The sequence below is a fragment of the Prorops nasuta genome, unplaced genomic scaffold (assembly GCF_024137725.1).
Source record: "Prorops nasuta isolate Cenicafe-Biocafe unplaced genomic scaffold, Cenicafe_Pnas_1.2 PNAS00003, whole genome shotgun sequence".
In the NCBI taxonomy this organism is placed as follows: Eukaryota; Metazoa; Arthropoda; class Insecta; order Hymenoptera; family Bethylidae; genus Prorops; species Prorops nasuta.
The window spans coordinates 8,244,884-8,270,882 of NW_027116800.1; the positions used below are offsets into that span (position 1 = coordinate 8,244,884).

The 25,999-nt window shown below is 31.5% G+C and overlaps 3 protein-coding genes across 3 annotated transcripts; 2 read left to right on the forward strand and 1 right to left on the reverse strand.

The window, feature by feature from the left end:
* Positions 1-7,784: 7,784 nt before the first annotated feature.
* On the forward strand, positions 7,785-16,600 carry LOC136772095 (acyl-CoA Delta-9 desaturase). The gene is made up of 6 exons (XM_066724789.1): positions 7,785-8,110; positions 12,490-12,833; positions 14,447-14,577; positions 14,659-14,864; positions 14,938-15,123; positions 15,442-16,600. Exons 2-6 carry the CDS (start codon positions 12,596-12,598, stop codon positions 15,755-15,757), a joined length of 1,077 nt encoding a protein of 358 aa, XP_066580886.1. The 5' UTR covers positions 7,785-8,110; positions 12,490-12,595; the 3' UTR covers positions 15,758-16,600.
* Positions 16,601-17,068: 468 nt separating this feature from the next.
* Positions 17,069-19,533, forward strand: LOC136772098 (acyl-CoA Delta-9 desaturase). The gene is made up of 6 exons (XM_066724792.1): positions 17,069-17,148; positions 17,403-17,655; positions 17,945-18,075; positions 18,175-18,380; positions 18,466-18,651; positions 18,948-19,533. Exons 2-6 carry the CDS (start codon positions 17,514-17,516, stop codon positions 19,255-19,257), a joined length of 975 nt encoding a protein of 324 aa, XP_066580889.1. The 5' UTR covers positions 17,069-17,148; positions 17,403-17,513; the 3' UTR covers positions 19,258-19,533.
* Positions 19,534-19,626: 93 nt separating this feature from the next.
* Positions 19,627-25,999, reverse strand: LOC136772094 (acyl-CoA Delta-9 desaturase-like). The gene is made up of 6 exons (XM_066724788.1): positions 25,754-25,999; positions 23,896-24,122; positions 22,652-22,782; positions 22,322-22,527; positions 22,060-22,242; positions 19,627-21,974 (listed from the first exon to the last, which is right to left on the reverse strand). The coding sequence occupies exons 1-6, from the start codon at positions 25,921-25,923 to the stop codon at positions 21,650-21,652; spliced, it is 1,242 nt and encodes a 413-aa protein (XP_066580885.1). The 5' UTR covers positions 25,924-25,999; the 3' UTR covers positions 19,627-21,649.

The window sequence follows — 25,999 nt, forward strand, 5'->3', positions numbered from 1 at the left end:
TCTTCTTTTCATTTGTCATACAGAAAATTTCTTAGGTTATTAGTTTTTCAACTATATTAGGTAATGGCAATCCACTATTTTTTTGCAAATATGTATACTTATCTGTTTTAACCCATTTTTTTTTAAACCAACTTCAGAGAATTTATATTATATATTAGTTATGATTAAATGACGAAGGTGGTCATTCGAACAATATTCAAAATTGTCAATTAATTAGAGAGTCATTAATTGAACGGTGTCGACATTTAAATCTGTTTTATGACAATGATCGAATTGATATTAATATGTGCATATTGTAGTAAAGAATAAAAGCATACTTTATTAAGTAACTACATGGATAGAAACATTGATAATCCATATTTATTTGTATATCTATGTTACAACATTTTCTTTATCTTAAATAAAGATAGAATTCTTTCTTCCCCTACCAGTTTTATCATTTTTGCACGCCTAAACTGCTGCCCCACTACTTTTTACCTAATGAAAGTTCTTGTAACAAATTGTAACTGTAATTTATGATGACTTCTTAGGTTTGCTGCTCCTAATTTTCTTTCGTGTAAAGTCATTGATTTGTTTTTACCAATAATAAATCATGTATTTGAGAGGAATGCAATTATTAATAAATTGGGCCAACTATCAATAATACTTGCCTATTTGCCTTTCTAATATAATTGTGCTATAAATGACAAAAAAGTGGTCGAATTAAGGGGTGACTTGAACTATCAATTCCCCATAAAGATTATTATAATCAATTTTATAATCTGTATATTATATCATATTAAGATGACCCGATTTGCTTTAATGGTGAGATGTAGAGATGTATCTTAGAGAATCAGAATACTTTCTTTAACCGATGAAACGGTACCAATAACACGTAGTCCTTAAGGCATATTTGAGACCTGTTTTCATAGAATCTCCATGGCGATTTAGTATACAAAGCCTATGCAAGAAAAGAGTAACCGTACATAGCACGAGAGCGGTTATTCTAAAGAATTAGAACCAGTATTTCTTCAGTAGATGCTACTTCTGCCTGTTATCCTCGAATTACACTAATATTAACCTTTATTTTTTTTAACATTTCTCAACTATTACTTTTTAGGCTAGCAGCATGAACGTTCCACAGACAATAAAATTTTTTACTTTACGCCTTCCTGTTAAGCCAACTTTAATATTGGAAATTGCAATAGAGCCAAATTATTTGCATTTGGAAATAGTTATATAATATTACGTGCTCAGCAGATTCATTAGCTTCCATCATACCTTCCTTATAAGCTCATAAAACTGTTAGACTACTAAAGCAGTTTTATAATTCTTATTTCCTACGCAAGTTACTTTTCATATTCTAATACCAAATTTAAAATGCAGTCAATGAAGAGTGTCTTCAATACATTAGTCATAAATAGAAACACTCACGTACCAGAAGAAAACATGAAAAATCGTTAGGTTCATGAAATTCTTTTTTGTTAGTAGCGCTTTGTTAAAAATGTACATTTTTTTTGTTCAAAACTTCCTTATAACTAATAGCTTTTTCTAATAACAGGTAGTCTTTTCATTCTTCCATCTAACAGAATTATATTAAGTAGTAAGTTAGCTAGCTGATAAATAATTGATTTCAATTTTAATGAGAAATATTTTAATTAACCTGCATAATAACTTCCGGATCTCGATATCCTATTGGTAGTACGGAAGTATGTGTTAATTCTTTTGCAACTGTCATTTGCCTACTTTTGCAAACAAATGAAATGTTGCAATTAGATTACAGTCCAGTAGGTTAATTATAGCAATAGATTAACAAACATTTTCGTAATATTCTGTTGTTTGCTAATGCGTGCTGTTTCTCGTGAAAATGGTGAAAACTTTATTAATTTTGTATAATTTTATTTACAGTAAGAAGTGTATATAAAAGAGTATTACTAATTTTTAAATTTTAAATTTTTAAAAAATAGTTCGTTGTTGAAAAATTGATAGCTTTTGGCTAATTTATTTTGCCGAGTCCTATTTCAAACATTTGACGTGCTTAAACTTTCATTTCATCTGCAAATATTGAACTTTTGTCAGGTCTTGGTAGTTTTTTAAGTCAAAACATCATTCTTCACACTTATTTTTCTTAAATAATTTAATGACGCAACCGCTAAAAAGTTATACTTTAAGTTTAAAAGTTCTTCGCACAAACAATGTAAAATTTAAAATATTTCAGTTAATTAATACGGGTTTATAGTTTTGTTTGTCAGCGAAAGAGTTTCATTCAATACGGGTTTTGATTGAAAACCGAAAGCACGTGTATGACGGAACGAGCATGATGTGCGAGGTGTGCGAGTGAAAATCCTTGACGGAGTATCAAGTACCATTTTCGAACGGCAACTCTGGTTTTCGGATAGTTCCAAACAATTAAGGCTGTTGAACGGTACCTGCATTGCCTACGGGCCTAAGAAAAAAAGGAGAAGCCTCAACTGTGAATAAATCATGAGCATTCCACTTTCGAAAGCTGATGCAGAAGAGTCATTGGAAACGTTTTTTTAACTGCTCCTCGAATTCTGTTCCATTGATCTACATTTCACCATAGACATGCCTATATTTTTTATCCCGTTTATAAACAGTCCTGTCCTCTTTTTCTCTCTTCTCTTAAACTTGAAATCACGAGCAATTTTATATTTGGTTTAATTGGAGAAACTATTTTTGATAACTGTAAGGCGTTTTTCAACCTTACAATTATTACTTATTAGAATCTCTTCACTTCGTGAACCAGTTTCCTTTTTCTTGTAGACAAATTTTTAGCCAGGCATTGAAACAAATTATGGGTGTTGGCAAAAATTTATTTGAATGAAATACAAAGAAATCATAAAATCAGTTATAAAAGAGGTTGGAATAATAAATATATAATTAGAAAAGAATCTGCAGCTGCCGCAGTGCGTAGTGTTTGTGATATATATTCTAATCTTAGAAAAGCCGTATTTTAATGTATAAGCACTAATACTAGATAGTAAACTATTTTAAGTTGCAACAAAATAAAAATATTTTACAAATACTTCATAGATTTCATTGAAACATGCTTTAAAATACCTACCGAGTCAGTCTGACCAACATACAGCACTAATTATTTGAGTGATTTCTGGACAATACTGGATAAGAAATGAGAATATAATTGAAAAACAAAAAAAAAATAAATTAAGTCACTAAATACCACGTGCTCTTGACATTTGATGAAAATACTTGAGCGATAAATCTTGTTCCCCACAGAGGCCCAACCCTTATAAGATAAAAGTGGAACTCACAGATTCCAGCTGAGTTATCATTTTCCTTATGCCCACGTGACATCAAACAAGAGGCGAGTCGCACTTTCTGATTTTCGCGAAGAATTCTTAGTTGGGTGTAGCTGAACATTATGCGGAACCATCGCGGATGTTTTGTGCGCAGACGGCGAATCGAATTAGCAGAAATTAGGTCGTGAGGGCAGATTGAATGGCTTGGAGGGTGGTGAACTTGGGTTTTCGGGCACTCCGAGACTTTCGGACTGCGGACAACGATCGATTAATTCGACATTTACAAAAAAACACCACTCGGTTTCTATTTTGAGAGCCATGATTCTTGGAGACAAAACTTTTATGACTTTCAAAATGCAGATCAGTGCAATTTCAGATTCACGTTTAGAAGGGATTTTTTCAGTCTCCTCGTAGTCGATTAGATGCCTTGGCTCTGGTTGCTCTGGTTGATACAGCGCCACTATCGCAGTGGTACTTGGAAATACTAAATACGTCGCGGAAAATGCTACTCTAACGGTAAAATAGATTAATTTGCTTTCAGTTTTCTCTCATGAATGACAACTTGTTCGGTAAAGTTGCTACGTTTTAAAAGTACAAAAGATTCAAAAGCTATATACTCATGAGCATTCAAAGAATACAATAAGCAAAATTATTATTAACAAATTTTTTATGTTATAAGGAGTTGAAATATGCATTGAAGTCAACGTGTTCGTTATTAAAATTTTATCAGATAACATTACTTTTTTGTATTAAGTTTTATTATTCTTTCTTGTGTTGTATTAAATAGAAAGATTGGTTATTTCCTAGTTAGAAAACTTTCTTTATATTTATTTCCATTTTGTTAATATAATAAAATTAACTACGATAATTTAATATGTTAAGAGACAGTAGAAATCTGCTTTAGCGACTGCACTTGTGATTTTAAGGTGGTGTGATTTTATTTTTAATTTAGTGGAGTTAGTAATTTACCAAAATGTATAATGGTATAATGGTCTTTATGGTAATTTGTTGACTCTGAGTTTACCTTTCAATCACTTGGAGAAAGTATTTCGACTTAATCAAACTTTAATGAAAGCATGTGAATAATAAAGTTATTCAACTAATTTCCAGTTGCAGTGACATTCGAATATAACGCATTCTCTTTTTTTAAATCAGTTTTTATTTTAAGATGCACATGTTGAAATTTGCCTAATTTATGCTGGTTCCCACTTCGTTGGTCTTGTATAAAAGAGAGGGAAACTTATAAGAGGGAGTGGAGTCGAAGAAGGGATGTTTACGTTTTATTATTTGACTCTAAATGAGAATGCGCGTATGTGCTTGGATATATGATTTAAGTCCGATTTGTTCCTGTATTAATATTTTATTTATCTGCTCAGGATAAAGATTATAAATGTTGATAAGTTTTATTGAAATTAAAACCTTGCTGAACAAAAATAAATTTACCAAGAAATTTATACCTACAGGTAGAAAAGCTTGCCCCTAATGAATTAAAATATATTCGAATCAGTTTTTGCAAATTTACAGTTAGGTCAATAGGTGTCCTTTAGGCCGGTCATATACATCTATTATTAATATAGATATTACCTATTTTTATAGCAGTACACGATTTATTCATATTATTTAACATTAAACCTACCATTTGATGGTCAATTGATCATTTTTAAATGTAAACACACGCATATATAAAATATCATTGATATATGCGTTTAGTGTTGAAATTGATGTTGTTTAAATCGGTACAGTTTAGAATTTTTTCATTTTATTCAGTACGGGTGAACCATATATATACAATTCAAATAACTAATGAGTTTATTGCCAGCTGTAAAGATATTTGGGGTATTTATTTACCTGATCGGATGGGCTGATGGTAATGCCATAAAATGAAACGTTCAAATTTGTCAGAAGGGCTTTTCATAGAAGACAATTGAATCGTATTTGGGTACAGTTTGATTTAAGGATTAACTATATAATGACTATACCCTTCTGGGAAAAAGGACCAGATTTTAATAGCGTTGAAGATATTCCGAGGTTATTAATTATTTTCGGTTTAAGTGAATCGTTAAGAAAAGTCTCTATGGAGAATAAACCTAATCAATTGCTAGTAAGTCTGTAGAGCTCTGCTTTATCAACTTGCGTCGCTTCGAGATACAGTGCACTTTGATAACTGTTAAAAATAACAAGTCTTATCTTTAACAGAGGTCTCTAGCTTCTAACAGAATAATAGAACAATAGACATGATGATGGTTGTTATAACTTAACATTACTTTTCAAAAGTATTTGTATTCCATCACAAAATTTATTTAGGTTACTTCTCATAATACAGACAGTATTTATATCTTTAGCCATAGAATTATTAACGACAGATTTAATATAAATTTAATGCACCTTATTTTATGAAAGGTTCCAAATTGTTATTGTCCTGGTGCAATTAATCTTTAAATTGAAAATTCTTGCAATTTAATTATATAGGAAAAGTTAATGTCTAGTAAATATGTTTTCATAAGCTGGAGATAATATGACAGTACAATTAAGCTTAAATAATTCATATTTCGGTAACAACATGTGTATTTTTCAGATTAGTAAAAGATTATTAAAATTTATATTGAACTGTACACGTGCATTTCACAAATGCTAGATACTTATGGATAGGCTATTTCGACTTCTAATTTTAACCCGGAAAACTACGAGTTGGCTCGAGCGCTCATTTATTATATCTACACGTGTAATTTTAGAAAATAGATAAATAATGCTGAAAGAATTAATTTCAAGAATTATTATATGTTACTTGTTCAAATTTATTGTTTTTTATATAATTGTAGAAGAGCAGATATTAATTTTGATCGTTGAACGCTGTTGGAGCGTCATCTTAAGTGTGTTTCATAATCCCTATGTGTAGACGACAATAAAGCATTGTTAAGCAAAGACAAGCCTTGACATCTCGACATCTCCGGTAGCTTCTGAAAGAACTAGTTTTAACGATATTACGATACACGTAAAAATTGTTTCTGACTCCGAAACCTAGCTATCTAATTAAAAAGCTAATAAATGTAGCATGATTCTAATCTATGTGAATATAATACTTATATATAAAGAAACGTACGAAAAAACATCTGTGATTAATTGCTACTAGATTGTATATAAGCTGTGAATATAAAAAAAATATTTAAATTACAGTTGGGAATAATTCTCAATCCATTCCCCTGGAAAGTATTGAATTGTTTGTAAAGTTTACAAGAGTATTCGTTTATGAATTTCTAACAAAATAAAGAAAAATGTTTCTCGCTTCTCCACGAGAATATAATTAACATTCTAGTTGATATTCAACACGCAATTTCACGCACGCACAACCAGTAATAAAACTACATGCAGAGTCTGTTGTGTGCCAGTCTGAACTTAAAACTCCGAAATTTTCTAATTGATCCAAGGTCTGTAAACTTCGATCAAGTGTAGATGTTTTAAAAAATTAACATTGTTAGGGATTATGGGAAATCTAAAAAAAAAAAAATACAAAAAATATAATATTACAGTTATTGAAAAACTAATCCATAATGTACAGTTTTCTCAGTAGGTGAAAAACATTGATTATTGTATAATTGTATAGCTAACTATTTGAAATCGATTGATTCTTATGGTGGATGTAAAAGTTTAAGAGCCGACTGGTTATTATAGTGTACTATATATAGAATAAGTTGCAGGCGGTATTATGCAATAGGCACGGGGCATCTTTCACCCATCTGGAACGTGACTTTGGCTATATTAGTAGATGCGATACTTACTACAAAATTTATTTAGTCATTCATCTTGGTAACTTATCTAAAGTCCTCCGACGATACAATCAGGTTTGATACGAAAGCTTTATTCTAAGTTTCTTGAGTATTTTTATTAAATAGAAGATTAATATATACCAAACCGATGTTCGCTGTTTATTTAATGATGCAGCTGGTGATTTTCGTAGAAACTAACTAATATATATATATAGTATATTGGATGAACGATAAGGTTGTAGCGGAGGAATTTTTATCTGAGTTGGATACACCGTTATCTACAATTATCAGCAATTTGTCGAATAATTATCAGAAGAATAATTTAAAGCGTCAAATATAATCTTAATATTTCTTTTATATCTATCATGTTGCAATAAGAGATATAAGTCGAGACAACAGATTAAAGAATGTAATAATGAAACGCTGATATTTAGATGGATTTATTTTGTTATAGCTTCTCATTGATGAGTTTTTTATTTTCATATAAAGACTTACCTATATTAGTAAATAAGAAAAAAAAATATTTTATCATAAGATACAGTTTTGTTTTCGTTTTATCAAACAAGTAAAATAAGATAGAAATAGTAGGGCATATCGAGTGATGTTGGATGTATGTTGAGCTGAATCATTGGGACGAAGTTTATTGGCGAAAGGAACGAACGGTAAATAAGAGGACTACGTCATGGATGGATGGATGGATGGTTGGATTCGGAGTGGGTGTAGGAGAAATGAATGGTCACAGCGCAGACGCGGCTGCTTCGAATTCGCACGCGTGCAGAGTTAAACTTCAGTCCACGCGGGCGTCCCTGCTCCTTCAATTGTGCTCAAGTCGCCTCAAGTCCTTCTTGAGTCCTGAGCAGGACACACAGTTTTCGGGTTGCTCGATCGTGCCATTAGTCGTTCTTCTTTCAAAGTGTGAACATTGGTCTCTCTTCTAAAACCAGAGAAACATTTTCCTACTATCAACAGTTTCTCCTATGTTCAATGAAGAACTCATGAATTGATTGGAAGACATAACTTGTGTGATTTAGTTACATAATTGTGTGAACCTTTCGTGAAGAAACATATTAAAAAGTGACCATGATTGTAAGTAAAAAGTAAGATAGTAATAATCCGGTTTCACATAGTTTTAGAAAAGAAAAATGATCAAAGAATGAGTGAGTAAATGAGGAATTCGAGACTAGATTCCTACAAATAAAACCAAAAATTATATTCTACTCTCAATATTGATAGCAAAGATGAGATGCATCTCTTTTAACCTGGATCTAACTAAACCATTCTGACATAAATCCTATCTAAAAACTCATATATAATTCATCGTCTGTGAATTATTCGGGAATATGAATTAATTATTGTCATAACATTGGTTCTATCATCAAGAGTATTTAGAAAACATAGTAGAGATAACGGTAAACTTCCATACATTTTCAAAGACTTTTAGATATTCGTTGAATTTTTGCAATCATTTATCACATTTTAGCTTCACAGCTGACCTCTCACTTAAGCTAACAGGAAACTACCTACATTGGCAGGTGTTTCAAATAGAAAGTATTTAATTTGCTATATTAATTTAATACGAAATTTTAAAATGTTAGATCGAAGCCGGTAAATTTCCGGATTGATTCTTGAAATTCTTAGTACATGCATTATGTATAAAAGTTTTAAGTTACATTGATGCGAGTAAATTGCAATAACTGGGATAAATATAAATTGAATTTATATGTGTGCATTCCGAGTTCCCACGTGGTATGTACTAGCACACTGTTTTCATTATATCTGGCAGGTATAACTGCTGGAGCTAACATGCTTTTCCACTTTTAATGTTCGACCTCGAAACACACGTTATTTATCACAATATTATGTTTATGACTATTCGGTGATGAGATTAGTAACTGTTCCATGAAATCACTAAACGGCTTTGAAGATAGTACAAAAATTTGTTATAGCTATAGAAAGAATATTTTCACCTTTGCAGCCAGTATGACTGTTCCCTTATGTCTTTTGGTTAATTGTAAATGTAAACCAATCAAGTATCGTGATTTGAAATATTAAATTATCATGTAATTTAAATCTTATTTTAATTGAATATAATTCGCTTTATCAAATTACAATTAATTTGGATTCAAAACGCATTTTTTACTAATGCCTTATTTATATTTTTTTCGAAGTAGTGTTAGCCATTAGTAACCCAATGGAATTTAAAACGTTAATAAATGGTCAATCAACAACACAATTTGTAGACGTTTCACAAGGATATTATTAGTCTGACTGACATATAAAAAAGATATATAAATACTGATGTCTGGTAATGTCGTGAAGTTTTCTGATTTCTTTAATCTTTATCTTAATGCACTCAATTATTATATTATTATGATATGGTACATGAAAGTACGCACAGAGTAATCAGTATATCTCATTCTTTCTCTTGCGGTCTCGCGATTGCGACGACGAACCTTGTGTTTTCCAGCACTTTTATGTTAATTGCTGAAAAGCAAAAACCGTGAATCTCAATGAATTTAAATAATTTCATTTGATAGACTCTTGTAACAATGAGCTATTTACAAAGTTTTAATAAACGACTATTGCTTATAGAAAAAATAGTAAGCATCGTTTATAATAAATATTTAATGAATACAAAGCATACAAAATTTTGTTATGAAAAACCTAGCGCAGCAGCCACGGTTTTGAAAACTGACAAATTGCATAACGTGTAGATTAGTTTTTATCTTATTGTGCGCAGAAATAGTAGAGAGTGCATATACTGTACAGTATAACACTTTTTCAAACCCACGCCCACTGCGTTACGTCAGTTACGCAATCAGATTCTCAGTCACTAAGAAGTTGTCTCAGGAATAAAATGTACTATGATCCCACCTCGATGACTCATAATTGCTTATTCGATAGCTCATTCAATCTTCTATTGTAACTTGTATACTACAAAGCATCTCTCTCTTTAACTTTAAACTACAATCACAATTAGAATTATTAACTTGACAGGCTTAACTCTGAAATTTATTCGATCTTTATAGAATACATTTATAAGGTCAGATGTAACTATGTCTACCCTCTCCTCTCATTCGCCTTTCCCCTCTCTATCATTCTCGAACTATTGTATAGCATATTATATTCACTATAGCTTCTGGCGCTAAAATATTTTCTTCTATTCTCGATCTCATACAATTTTAAAGTTATATACATCCGAGAGGTCGTTGTACTAGCTTCCAGATTAAAAGAGTATTGTTGCATAAATGTAATTTGAGTAGACGGTAAAGTATTAAGTTTGTAAAAAATGATTATGGAGCAAGGCGATGTCACGGCTGTAATAAAATACCTTGTAATTATTGTGGGGAACGAGGGCGTCAATTATGGGAAAATAGCGTTGGGTTTTGCAGATAAATCGGCAGTTTCTTGTGCCAAGTATACAATAGATATTCATAAACAAAAGCAAATTGAAAACGACCTAGTTTAATTTTATCTCAAATCACTAATTGCCAGAAATTATTGTGAATAATTTTATTATAACGTATTAGAATTGTTTTACATGAGTTAATAAAAGACTATGTTAAAGCATAAATTTTATTAGTTTGCTTATACTACACAAACATTAAGTATACATACCTATAGTATTTTTAGTAATTTTATTGCATATTTATTCAGTAATTTTTAAATGTCTTTCAAATCACTATAATAATAACTTACCAATTTATTCAACAAATCTATACTATCAGATACAAATATAAATTTTGAATAATATTTTTAGGAGCAAAATGTGACTTTATGCTTAAGTAATCGTTATAAATATTAATTGCTTTGGTTAAAAACATTTATATGCTTTTTTAAAACCATATATATTTGTGAATGTTGTTGATTGACTTAGTGCTTTTTAAAGCTTTAAAAAAACAACTAAAAGAATATTTAATAAATATATATATATAAGTTTTCATTAAAAGAAATGTTTTAAGATAACATTCACGTCTTCTTCCAATGACTTATCAAGATCTAATCGAAGATATTATTTGATAAACCCTTTAGAATCTAAAAATTTTTAGTGGAAATATTTGGTTTTAAAAATATGGATCTCCGAAATATTTATCTGCTTTACTTTAATATCAATGCACAACATGAATCCACTCTAGATATGATTTATGTTCGCTCTCGTTTCAATTACCCAATAAGCATAATAAATAAGTGACCGTATTACTATCCTTATCAGTCAGATATTAATCCCATAATTTGTTTTTTACGTAAAAATATTTTATCAAAGCAAGAACATTTCGAGAGCAGACTTATTGTGTAAATCATATTTTATAGACTCAACTTGTATTTAAGACCATGGATGGTTCGAATAATAAGCAATGTTAACATTATTTTTTCAAATGTGCAGCATCAGGAGAGTATAAATAGTTACAAACTTATTTGTGAGATAAAGAAAAGCTTTGAATTAGATATTGGAAAATTGATAAAAGTCGTCGAAGGTTTGGGGAGTGAAAAGAGGTAATTTCGTGTAATGCGTGAATGAAGTAGGGGACGTATCGACCAAGACATTATGCGTGGACAGGCGACCCTGCTTATCAAGCTTAGGCGCCATCCTTTATGTTTTGCGTCTCTGGGGAATTGCTCGTGCGTTCTCCTCTGTGCATGTTGGTCGGAGATGTCCGGTAGACGATGGTTCAATGTCGACGGCGCCGTCAGGCTTAGAGTATAAGGGGTGGGCTTGATTTTCCTTTGCCAGCCTAGTTACACGAATTGATGATGTTATAGGATCAAAGTACCATTTCTTATCCGCTACATCGTAGAATTTAATCTTTTTAGTAATTAAGACTCAAGAATTTTTCCTCTTATGCAAACCTCCTATCTTTTTAGTCTGACTAAATTTAATTTGAACTATGATCACATTTTATTCTATTTAACGTTATATGTAGTCAAATATAATTTAATTATTTTTTAAATATATTTCTTTTTAAATTTTCATCTCAGCTGATAAAATTGTACTATTTAACCATACACTGAATCCTTACGGATATTTGTCATCGTTTTAACATTATATTATGTTACAATGAAATGAAAGGTCAACTTTAGCATGACGACACTGGAGTGCAAATTGTTAAAGATTTGACAAGTAAACATTGTAACGATTGAAAGTAGGTTGCGTTGATACGTGGAAAAGTCCGTAATAGGATTGGCTATTTGCATTTACTGCTTCTGCAGTTACCATTCGCATTTATAAACCACCCTCTCGCGCTGCAAGATTAAAAATGATACCATGTAAAGGGGGTACTGGCTGGATATGTAATTGGCTCATATTTATTGTTCAATTATAATAAGTTTAATTTTATGTTACTAGCATAATTAATGCTAGGAATGCACACTTAAACTCATCTCATATACGTATAAACTCCTGAATCCTTATTCATTACTTTTCCTCATTAAATGAACATATTTCTCATAAGTTAATGATTTTACAGGTGATCAACATATGAGTCACTTTTGGCAAAAGAGACTTAAAAGCCATGCAGGCAAGATAGAATTAGGAATTAATAGGAATAAAGACCATCTTATCTACTGAGAAATATGTCACCCCAAGAGAATGAAGAGAAGAGGATACCCCTCTCTCCGATTATTTCGGAAGTGGAGGATTTCAACATTAATAAATCCGAAGAATACGAAATAGAATCACGTGGCAAAAAAGTGGATTATGTACCCCGAATTAAGTGGCCGGATTTGGCCGCTCAACTTTTTATTCACTCTGGCTGTGTTTATGGCTTCTACCTCATGCTTACACAAGCTAAACTTCTCACTACAATGTGGGGTAAGTTTTAAATATATAAGATGTTACAAATGTGAAAAATTGAGAAAAAATTTAAATATATCTTGAATCAACCTATTAAAAAGAAAATCTTTACAACGATTGGATTTAATATAATAAAATATAAACTACAATTCTATAATTCCTGGGTATTACAATAAAATATACACTGCACAGTATACTTCCATCACGCTAGTACTAGTAAAAAAATATAAAGGGATTTTTAGAACTTGCTACCACCTTCTGTGCCACTTATTTTAGAGTCGATGAAAATAATCTAGAATAGGAGACTGCTGGAAATTAAAGTTACTGCTTTTCTTGCTTAACTATAAATATGCAACGCGCACGGCAAGTCTGATACGGTTGAACCTGTCGTGAACTTTTCAGGGTACTTTTGCAACGCTTCTATCGACATGAATCGATAAAATTTATCGATCGAATTATCCCGTTTTTCTAACCCTTGAAATCACCATCAACAATGAATGATGTGCACCAAGGGTGAATCGTGCTAGATTTGGATCTTTTTCTAGCTTATTCGATAAAGTATTGCACGGTGCTATTTAGAAAGTAATCGTGAGGTTACAATTTCGTTCTACGTTGTGTCACGCCATAGTGAATTACGTACTGTATGCAAAATCCCACTCGCGCATGAACCTTACTGCTCATTTCTTCATTCCCCCACAACAATTGCTACAATTCTCACAGTACTTAAGATAATCTTTAATCTAACAGTTTCAATGGAATCGACACGTGTGTACACTCCATGAGTATATATGATTGTTTAAGAAGAAAAGAAAGCAAACAATTTTTATATAACGATAAGATATAGATATTTTTTTCTAGATTTCCTTGAGCCTTTTGTAATTCGTTGAAACTTTAAGCACCATTTCAGTTATTTGTCTAATATTTTCCTACACGTTATATATATATAATCCACCTAACTTAGACCTTAGACATTTCTATCGCGTTTACAGAAAATAAATTTTAATTTCAAGGGTCAACAGAGAGAGTCGAATATTGCGTGAGAGTGAAAGAGAATTTTTTTCCTTGATTCAAGGTCTGACAAGATTTGGTGATTTCTCAATGGATAATTTGAGTCCGTGTGCCACTATGCAAAATTATTCTGAGTAACCTTAGATATCTTGGCATTCTTTCGTTCGTGGCACTCTAGGCTGTTTCAAATGACGCAGGAGTAAACAGAATGCATTTGCTAAAGATTATATCCGTGTAGAGTAATCAGCAACAAAATGACAAGAGTAGAAGTAATTGGATCTCGATCTTTTAGAACTTTAATGAAGAATTTGAGTACGTCAAAAATACATTTAATTTTTAATTCAACTTAACACGCGTCTAACGCAAATGATCTACTTAGATAACTTATTTAGAATGAGCCAAACTAATGAACTAGAATAAATTATACACACAGCATTACTTTCGATATAGCACGAAAACAATTTTCTTAGCATTACCTTCAAGGTGGCTATAGATAATCTGTATAGCGCGTTAAGGGTAATAACTTTTTTTATCGTGATAAAATAATTTAGCAAAGATCGTTCTTCCGATTGGTGACAACCTACTTTCATATTATAATATTCGTCTTGTTTTTAATGTTTCAGCTTTTTTAATGATTTACGTAACTGGCTTTGGGATAACAGCAGGTGCTCACAGATTATGGTCCCACAGAGCCTACAAAGCCAAGTGGCCCTTGCGCCTTATTCTAGTCTTTCTTTTCACAATAACTGGTCAGGTAAGATAATTTAAAAATTGATGTAAACCAAGCTGTAAAACGTTGAGACAATATTTTACTAAATTTTAACGATTCCAACAGAGACACGTGTACGCGTGGGCATTGGATCACAGGGTGCATCACAAATACAGTGAAACGGATGCTGATCCCCATAATGCAAAACGTGGCTTCCTCTTTGCTCACGTGGGATGGCTTTTCACCACGCCGCATCCGGATGTTGTAGCTAAACGCGCGGCCGTTGACATGAGCGATCTCGAGGCTGATCCAATTGTCATGTGGCAAAAAAGGTTAATGAAGCAACCTTCATCTGTCAAAGGTAAAAATAGTGGGCGTTATTAATTTTTGTGAAATTTTTTGCAGGTTGTATATTCCATTATTTGCCCTTTTGGCTATTGGTTTCCCTGTTGCGGTGCCGTGGTACTTTTGGAACGAGTACCTTTGGACGTCTTTTTGGGTGAACTTTAACTTCCGCTTTTGTGTCACTCTAAACATTGCTTTCTTCGTTAACAGTGTGGCACACATGTGGGGCCAGAGACCCTACGACAAGTAAGAACCTATATATTATACTCTATATTTCTATCGCATTAATGTGTTTCATTAACTCGATGAGCAGTGTCTATATTATACAATGATTAGAAATGATGTATTTTGATCTGGTGTGCGGTTTATGCAACTATCATATTTATAGAAGCTCGAAGAGTTAATGTTGTTTGATGTGCATTATTCAAACGTCCGTTTGTTATAAATTAGTTTAAACTACACGCGCGTGTATACTTTTATTTTTCTTTATGCTTAAGGGGCTTAACTCGCTCTTATATATTAGGCAATTTTAACGCTTAAACTTTAATTGTTATTAATTTACAGGAACATTTCTCCTGTTGAAAATTTAGCTGTATCCATTGCTGCATTGGGTGAAGGCTGGCACAATTATCATCACGTTTTCCCCTGGGATTATAAAACAGGGGAGCTGGGGGATTATTTCTTGAATATCACCACGGGATTTATCGATGGATTTGCTCGGATTGGTTGGGCTTACGACCGAAAATCAGTTTCCCCAGATATGATACGACGCAGGGCAGATCGCTGTGGTGACGGAAGTCATATATGGGGATATGGAGATAAGGATATCCCCAAGGAAGACCTTGAGGAGCTCGAGAGCATGGATAAAAAGAAATCATAAAATATTTCAAATTTCTCAGGAATCATTTTGAATGCGAGTTTAAAAACATTTGTCGAAATCAGCATTTATTAATTCACTGATTATTTTAACAAAATTCATTCGTTCAATTTCTTGGACGATTAATCTAAAATAGTTCCAATATTTCGTCCGGTAACAGCTTTAACAATAGCTGCTTATATGTAATGTACCCAATGCAGTGTGTTAGTGAAACACAAGAAAACTGTTAACTATAGTGAAGATATGCTGCATTATTATATAAAAATTATGATTTCAATTTTATATTTACATTGCTATAACAGTTACTGGTGCCTTTGTGTATTTTAAAGATTATTTAAAATGGCCATTCGAATAATGAATACACAAATCAAACGATTTTATTTACCTGCATGTTATTATAAGATATATTTTAATAAGAGTTTGAAATTTTTAATTCATAGTTTATGTAATATTTTGTCAAATTTAATATTTTTCTAAAGAAAATGAACATTGTTGCACAAATCTTCAAGTATTAAAGTGCCTTTAAATCTTTTACAAATTATTACGAACGATAGTTTTAAAAGAAACTTGATTTATTTTACCAAATAACTTAAATTACTTCTTTCAAACAAAGTAGTGGAAAGATTAGAGGGGATATAATAATCATACGGTATTTAATAATAATTGTTATGTTTCTTATGCATAAGATGAATATTCAGGAACCAAGTAATATTTATGATACGAATAATGATACAATTCATGATAAATTCAACAAAAAGTTTTGAATTATTTAAGTAAAAATATCAAGATGAGTAAATTATGTTATTATTATACGTATAAATATTATATCAAGACTTAACAGTATTCGCTTTAGATTCTTTTAGTATAATCTTTAGTTTTCTTATTTTTACGTAAATAAATATTCATTAGACGTAGGCTGTGTTTTAATTTTAAATCTCAGACACAGAGGTCCCCTTTGAACCTGAAATTAAGCAAACGAGAGAAAACGTAAGTATAGTGATTCTATTCTTAAACGAGAGAATTTGTAAAGTATTATTTTACGTGCTTATCATTTCTGCGTTTGATGAAACAGTATACTCGTAAATATTAGGCAGTAGTACACTGTATTAACAAATTTTTATAACAAATGAGTCTATTGATGCTGTTAAATATAAATGGTAAATTCTATAATGACTGTATTTTATTATAAGCTGGTTATACAATTTGGGCCTATCGTCTCTGATATCTTCAATATTGAGGTAGGAAGGAAATGACGATGGAAAAGTAAGTTGAATGATAATAAAATTCCACGAGGGGGTCGTAAGGTTAAACGAACCATTCGCGTTGTGGCCATTTTACGGTTTAGTTTCTCCTGGACATTCTTGACGTCAGCTCGCCGTGTTCCAGGAGCTTAGGTAAATGAACAGAAAGCAGAAAATTTCTCTTTTAAACAAAATGTTCCTTTATAATATTCATCATAAACCCTTTAAGCTGCAATTTGTTCGTGTTGATCAAGATTGGAGAGTGAATAAAGTGAACTGAAAGAGGCTGTTGTTAAATAATAAAAATAATAATTAGTGAATAAAATTATTACGAGCATGTTTAATAAAGTTGAACAATGTTTTAAATCCACAAATAAAGAAAGTCACTGACGTTTTCTCGATTACAGGGAGCAAAAGCGCGTACGGTATTCAATAGAATTCCGTCGTCGGAGAAAACGCGCTAAAGAGGGGTGGTTTTTGAAAGACAAAAGTGGATATTATTGCTGCCGATTAGTACAATGACCGAACAAAAGAACGAAGTACTTCAAAAGCGAGATTCTGATTGGCTTGCAGTTCTGTGGTATATTCATTTACATGCACTTGGCGCTTATGGACTTTGGCTGATTTTTGTAGAAGCGCAATGGCTCACGACAATTTTCAGTAAGTAAATTTTATATATCAGAGATCGTTATTAGCTTAAAAGCTTCAACATAATTAAAACTGATAAAGTATTAGATATTAAATTTACTAATTTATGACTTCTTTTCGTAGTCGAAAGTTTTTCTTTGTTTTTATTTTTGAAAGTCTGACGAATGGAAAGTTATAAATTGCTTGATTTAACATGTAATATTTTATTCCTTTACATTGTGCTTAAGACGTTAATCGTAAAATTTAAGCAGGAACCCGCTATTCAGTAAATACATCCAATGATAATCAATGATGTTTTCAGCACTCTTCCTTATAATATTGTCCAGTCTTGGAGTTACGGTTGGAGCTCACAGACTTTGGGCCCATGAAACATTTACAGCATCGTTTCCCGTCAGATTTTTCTTAGTAATGGCTCACACCCTCGCTGGCGTAGTAAGTATTGCCAAAGACGTGTTACGTAATGACGATTTCCGCACCTTTGTTTTCGTCGTAATTATTATTTTCACATTGCAAATACGCATTTCTCTCCAGGGACCGATTTACGATTGGGTGTTATACCATAGGATACATCACAAATACTACAAAACGGACAAAGATCCGTACAACCACAAGAAAGGACTTTGGTACAGTCATGTAATTGCTAACCTTTTGGCTTTGCCTCCAAATCACGAAGAGCTCGAAAAATCCATCGATATGAGAGTCGTCGAGAGCGATGGTTTAGTTTGGGTGCAAAGAAAGTATGTTAACAGATCACTAAATATTAAATTTATTTGTCATTGGAATGTTCACAAAAGAAATTATACTTCTTCTACTTTCTCACAGGTTTTATTGGATATTGTTCATTATCTTTGGCTTGCTACTACCAGTAAATACCCCAGCTGAATATTGGGGCGAGTCCTTGAAGACTTCTATTTTCATACTTTGCTTTTTCCGGCTGGCAGTCACATGTAACATCGCTTGGCTAATCAACAGTGCCATGCTGGTCTGGGGTCTTGAACCGGGAGCAAAGTTAATAACAATATTTGATACCATTTCAGTAATTTATAAACTTTTTTTTAAAATGCCTAAAAGCCATGGCACCGTCAGGATAGATAACGAGGGTATTCATAGCAGTTAACAAAATCCAATTCCATGAATTATTTATTATTGTTCTTCAAACACAAGTTATATAATATTAAGTAGCATAAATATATTTATTGATATACAACTAATCTTTTTTCTAATTTTGTAAATCCTTTTCTTAGAACAAAATATATTATACCGACAAATGGTAGCAACTGGTAATTCTATGATTTATTTTTCAGGTTCCCTGTAGATGATAATTCAGTTTTCTTCCTTAACAAGTCTTATTGGATAAACTATCATTACCTTCTTCCCTGGGATGTAAACAGTGGAGAGTTTGGAACTTACGATTCTGGATTCGGAAGTCTCATCATAAAACTGTGGAATGAATTGGGACTTATAAACAGATTAAAGTCCCCCACCACTGAAAATATACGCGAGACTCTCCACAAATTAGCAACTGCGAAAACCGATGTTGATGAAGTTTTGTCGGAATTAAAGGAAACAGTTGAAACCCAGGCAAAAATGATTGATCTTCAGTATAAACATTAAAACTTCTTGCATTTTATAAATCCTATGAGATTTTGATAATGGAGATTCCAAGGTTACTTTAAGCAATATTAAAATTTATACCACAATTACAATAATTTGGAATGTTTGTATATTGATACAGCTCTATACTAAATTTTAAAAGGATATTCCATAAATAATCATTTTACAAGTGTATGAATTGAAATTTATCTTACTTATAATTAACAAAGTTTTGATCAAACAGAACACACTAAATTTAAATGTACACAATCTCATTTAAATGTAAAAAGCATAATCATATAGAGTCAATAGATTTTAATTATAAATATTCATCTCAAATTTGTATAAAAATTGTAATGAATTTAGCCAGGGAATGAAATTAAACGACAATTATACTTTTACTTAAAAATATACTTTATTCATTATATTCTATAATAATTCAATGTATAATATACAATACATTACACATATTTATAGTTCATAAACATGCACAACAGCTTTTACGAAGAAATAGCATATTGAGCAATTTACGTAATTTGTTTAATCATTTCACGTCCTAATATCTCCTCACTACTTTACATTTCATTTTACTTGGTTATGTGTTTATTATCGATTAGTTTTATATTATAATCATAAGATAATACACACGGACATCCTTAGTCACCGGGACTATTTCGTTTAACTTAAAAGATTTATGATTTATAATATTTATAAATATAATTTAATTTGAAACATTTATTTAATTTTAAAAGCTTTTTATACACTGATACAAAAATTGGTTTGAAAAAAGCATTTTATTTGCATATTTTAAAATTTGCTTGGACATTTAATGATCGTATCTTACAGCAGGTAAATATATATTTAATACTCGTAAGATGCATTCATTCAAATCGAATCAACTTCGATTAAAGCAAACGAATATGTTTGTAATAAATAATTTTGTATCAGTGCAGGATCGCTTTGTTATTCGTTTTGGTTAGGCCACGTGTTTTTTCCATTATACTATCCAAGTGTTTGAAAAATTTATTTTCTAAATTAAAATGTCTCGATTAACTTGGAAAATGAAAGAGAAACTACTGTTAACCCTAAAAACTGAAAAAGAAATAGTAGTCGATATTTCGTATAATTCAGTTATATATAATAAAATTATGACGAGCATGCATGATACCAGTTTAATTATTAAGTGCTCAGTTTACTTTCCCATCCTGTAGGTTAAATATTGCAGGATAATAAAAGTTACAAAATAATTTTCAATGGTATAAATGTAGGAAGGTCTGGAATTGAAGCAATTCAATTTCCTAATACCATTTCTTCGAATGTTAATGTATCTTAATTAAGTAGTTACTTTTGTTTAATCAGTCCATTAAATCCATCCAATTCATTTGCAAAAGACTATACCATGCAACAAATCTCAAGACTAATAAAAATTAATTTACAGTAGGCTTCTATTCTTGTATAGGCTTCAATTGCAGATTGAAAAAATAGTCAGTAAATGTGTATACTTTCAGTAAAAGATTTGAAAATATACCTCAAATGACATGCAGGAGATTGAGAAGCACATATATTCGATGTACCATTAGACGCGAAAAAGACGTCATTTAAACTATTCTTTGAAAAAGTTACTCAAAATATTACATTAAATAGCATAGTATAAGTTTTAGAAATATCCATTTTTTAACTAAAGTTATCACTCATACTAAGATCACGAGCAAACTTTTTAGAACAAGTGTTATTTGTTTTTCATATAAAATATAAATTTATTGATGAATTCAATCATTGATTTATCGTAATGCTTACAAAACTCATTTGTAATACGAGACATTATTTGTATACTGCAAAACAATCTTTATTTGCATTCAAATTGAAACAATTGATTTTTGTAACAGAAAAATATATTCATCTTTGTTTCGGAAATTGATTGCAAATACGGATTGGAGTATTTTCATATCATTCATTTTCGGTACTGTATGATAACTCTTACAAAATTGCTCTTATGGAAAATATTTAAATCACTCGTCAAAAATAAGGATTCTTTGTAAGAGCTTCAATAGGGCGAGCCCCCAGGGCTCTCTGAGTAGACAATATGATTGTGTCTGAAGGTACACTCAAAAATCGATGGAATATCTTTGCATTAACAGAACCAAATCGATCCCTGTCACTTCCTCTGAACTATCTAACAATGAAATGTCCTTTGTTCAGTTGGTCTTTGTAAAAGTTCGCGTATAGCATTACCTTCACTCGAAATACCCCCCTATAAACTATATCTATAACATTCTTTCAATGATGACATCAAAATTGTTTTGACTATTTAAAGAACTTTGTTCTCCAATACAGAATAAATATTTTTAGGTCTTATCTTCATAAATTATGATCATTTGCATGTACGGTAAGAACTAAAGGAAGTAACAGTATTTTAATGATTTTTTAAATGCATGTGCGTCACAATAGCTTCTTGCCTCTCTTCAGAAGTTTGATCTTTGTCACCCCAGCCCCAAACTTCGTGTGTGCCATCTCCCGTCTTCTCTACTCTTTTTTGAACCATATCTTTTGATACACTTTTCAGATCATAAGCCCAACCAATTCTTGCGAAGAAGTCGATGAATGCTGTTGTAAAGTTATACGTGTAATGTCCTAACTCTGCTGTTTTGTAGTCCCATGGAAATACATGGTGATAATTGTGCCAACCTTCTCCCAGTGCCATTATTGCTATTCCTTTATTTTCTGATGGATTAATGAATCTGTAGCATTGAGATGAAACATATGAGCAAATCGTTCTCGGTTCTCGTTTATCTCACCTATAATTAATCAATAGGCATTACTTACTTGTCATACGGTTTATTGCCGAACATATGAGCTGCCGAATTAACCAGCCACGTCATGTTCAAAGTAAATGCATAACGCAGAATTGCAGCGAAATATGCATTTTTGAAAGTCTCATTCCAAAAGAACACAGGGATCAAAGTAGGGATGACGAAGCAAACAAGTGGCATCAAGATCATGTAATATCTAAAAAGGAAAATCATCCGAACATATATTTATACTGATAGGAAATTAGTACTCAAGTATTTGATAAAACAGTATTTACTTCTTCTGGAACGCCAGAATAGGGTCACTCCTAAGGTCACTCATATCAATTCCTTTGCCCTTTGCTTTGACATCAGGGTGTTTTTTACACAATAGCCATCCGACGTGTGCGAAGAAAAATCCTCTGGTTGCGTTATGTGGATCTGCGTTAGTTTCGCTATATTTGTGATGAACTCTATGATCCCTAGCCCAATCCATGACAGCATCCTAAATTCAACATGAGAATTAATACATCATTACAAAATTTAATGAATAAAAATGTACAAAAAAGTGTCACAATATTGTAGATCTTCATCTTTTCTGTTGTTTTCAATATAATCTTTAAACTTACCTGGAAAGCCATGGTATTGAATATAACGAGTAATAATCTCAAGGGCCACTTGGCTTTGTACGATCTGTGAGCCCATAATCTATGCGCACCAGCCGTAATTCCAAAACCAGAAAGTTGATACGTTAAAATTGCTGAAACAAAAGAAAACGACGATATCGTAAAGAAATTGTTAACAAATCATATTACATTTCATATTAACTGTATGAAAGAGGAAAAAGTGGATACTGACTAATAAACAACCTATTCAGATTTCTTAAAATATAATTGCAACATATTGATGTATGCGAGTCTTCATTTAACGGAGAAATATTTTAAAAGTTTGAACGCGATTCATGAACAATTCTCTCGTAAAATGTATGTATACTGGCCCATATGTATATGGACCTGTTATAATACACAGATGAAGATAAATGATGTGGGTATTTCAACATAAATAATAATAACGTGAATGTGGATTATTTTACTGTTTAAATAATCCAAATTTACAATAGAGACAACATCTAAATTGAAGTTTTATTATTGCAAAAATGAGTAATTAACAGTAGCCCGACATTAATTGGTTCTACTATAATTACTAGCAAACTTTTTTTTAATGATAGCTCTAGTATAGTGTAAGTGTATTTGACTAGGTTTAGCCTTTCGACATTGATTTACTGCACATTTGTGGTCTCGTTCTGCAAATCAATGCTGGACCCTTTTTTAAATGGCTTGTTTGAATATCAATGAACTTTATTGCGCATGTGCTATCAATTATGTTGGAATACTCATACGTTTTAGCTAAAGAAAAAATAAGCGAGTGACGCTAATTAATGCAGAGTTTCTCGAGTACTATTGAGCATGAAAAAACGATATTCAATATCCAATACATAGGGTTTAAAGGCATTGAAAAAGTAACACGTAAAAGAAGCTTTTGAAAAATTAAATTGTGTTGTCAACATTTTTTTGCAATATATGTTAATAGACTTTAAGGATATTGAGATCTTACCATTATACAAATATTGAAATTAAAATAAAAATGCCTTTTCGAAAATAATGAAAGCATCAATGACCAAACATTTAAACTAAATATTTAATAATTTAATTTGTACAATAAGTCGAAATGATTTAATGGTTTAGGTACAAACAATTATTTACGAGGATAAACAGTTTTTGTTTTACTAAAACAATTAGTAATCAAACAAACAAAAAGAAAGAAGGAGATAATATATATAGTTAAACTGAATAAAAAATAAGCGATTACTTACAAAACAGCGTGGTGGCTAATTTAGCAGATGTGATTAGAAGATACGCTCCATACAAAGCACCAATATGTAAAAGTGACAAAGAAATAACATTTCTCCAAACAATTTTTCTAACATATTGTGTTTTTTCTTTTGTCTGATCATTTGATTGTGCAGAGTCCAAGATTTCTCCTTCGAAAAGCACTCCCGTTGGCGCGGTTATAATATTAGGTGCCATCTTAATTCCAATCCTGTAAAGAGAAATATAAATTATTTTTGAGATCAATAGTAAAACAAATATTTGAAAGAATTATTTAATTTCACGTCAATTTATAGCTTTATTGCTGATATTTGAAGATAATATAGTAATAATTGACCTTAAAAAGTTAGATCTGTACGGCTAATATTTTTGAGTGACATTGCATGCCAATAATAAATTATATTTTTGACATGCGTTCACGTAACAGAGACAACTAGCGGTAAACAAGAACAAATAATAAAATAAAGATTGTCTAGTCTTATTACAGCCAACTATACTCTTGAAAACAGTCATTAGAGCATAGAATTTCTATCAAATCAAAAAAGTAGTATGCAAGACAACTTTAACATCATGCAAACGGAAAAACTATCTATAACTAAGGTTTTTCTGATATCATTATCTGCAATATGAATTAAACGAGTAGTATACTATAAATTAAATGTACCTGTTTCTAGTGAATTTAACATAAATAATATGGGAAAAAATAGCGAGAGAAATCCTTATTGCAAGAAAATTATTTAAGTAACAAGTCAGAGTGCTCAGAGTTTGAAGTCTTTGGACGACATAAAAAACTAAAGTAGATGCTTCCACCTCATCACATAGAATCACCTATTGCGTTTTAAAAATCAAAGCCAACTCGTTTCACGTAACAAACATTAACGTTTCCAGTATTCATTGCACAGTAAAACTAACTCTTTTTTCTCTCTCAAATGTTTTGCTAGCTCACAATTTGCGATTTTAAGCTGACCACTAAATTTAAATAGCAGGAAAAGTGATACTAAAATGATGGGTATAGGAAATGTAGAATAAAGAAAATGGCTTTTGCATTATGTAAATGAATAGTTTATTATCAGAAGAATAGAGAGAACTTGTAATCTGATAGTAAAAAGCTACTTAAATTCTATGCATTTTTCTTATTTATCCCGTTAAACATAACAAAGGTTTCACTTGATTCTATGACCTGAAATAGAGGTGCATGGTATACGTGTGTACATATATATATATATATATATATATATATACTGCTATACAAATAAAATGATAGATTTCTCTTTGCCATCCTCTTTAAGCACGGAAGTTGCATTGTTCAATCTTCACAGATCGCAACCAATTTATCTACATTAATGATTAAATTAAAGCAATAGAAATAGTGAATATGAGAGTCAGCATTCATAGAAATACTTTGGTACTTATCGAGACCAGTGCAATACTAATTATATTACAAATCTCTCTGTCATTTTTAGTGCATAAAATCTAAATCATATTTATTGGCCACTTATTATTACTGGAAGTTCTATTCGGTGTGTTACATATTGATGGGAGAAAGTTTTAGTTCACATTTACACAGATCTAGTTAGGAATGCTTACATGTATCAACAACTTCTACAACCGAATAGACTCCAAATTTTTATTTCGATCATACTTATTGCAAAAAATACGAAAGAAGAAAAGCAGTACTAACAATGTGTACAAAATAATTGTTCGAGGTAGTAAAGTCAGGTTAAAATAAAATAATATTTTGAATCATGAAAACTGGACTACGTTTAAAATTGATACCAGAAAAACCAGGACTTATAGATAAAGATTCAGAAGAAAAGCCAAATTGGACATGATACGTAGTACCTTGGACTGGTGAAGTGACCAGGATGATAGGAAAAATTAGAGTGAGTATAAAGGTCACACTCTGACACTTTCAAAGCAACGTGCTCGGTCTCGCAGCCCGGCGAAATCTGCGATTCACCCAAGCACAGCGGAATGGGCTGCACACCAAGGATAGGATCATTGAGCAGCATTTGATCAAAAGCTTATCGACAGGAGTCAAAAAGTCAGGAGCTCTAGGGCCCTGGAAGACCACCTATCGACTGGACT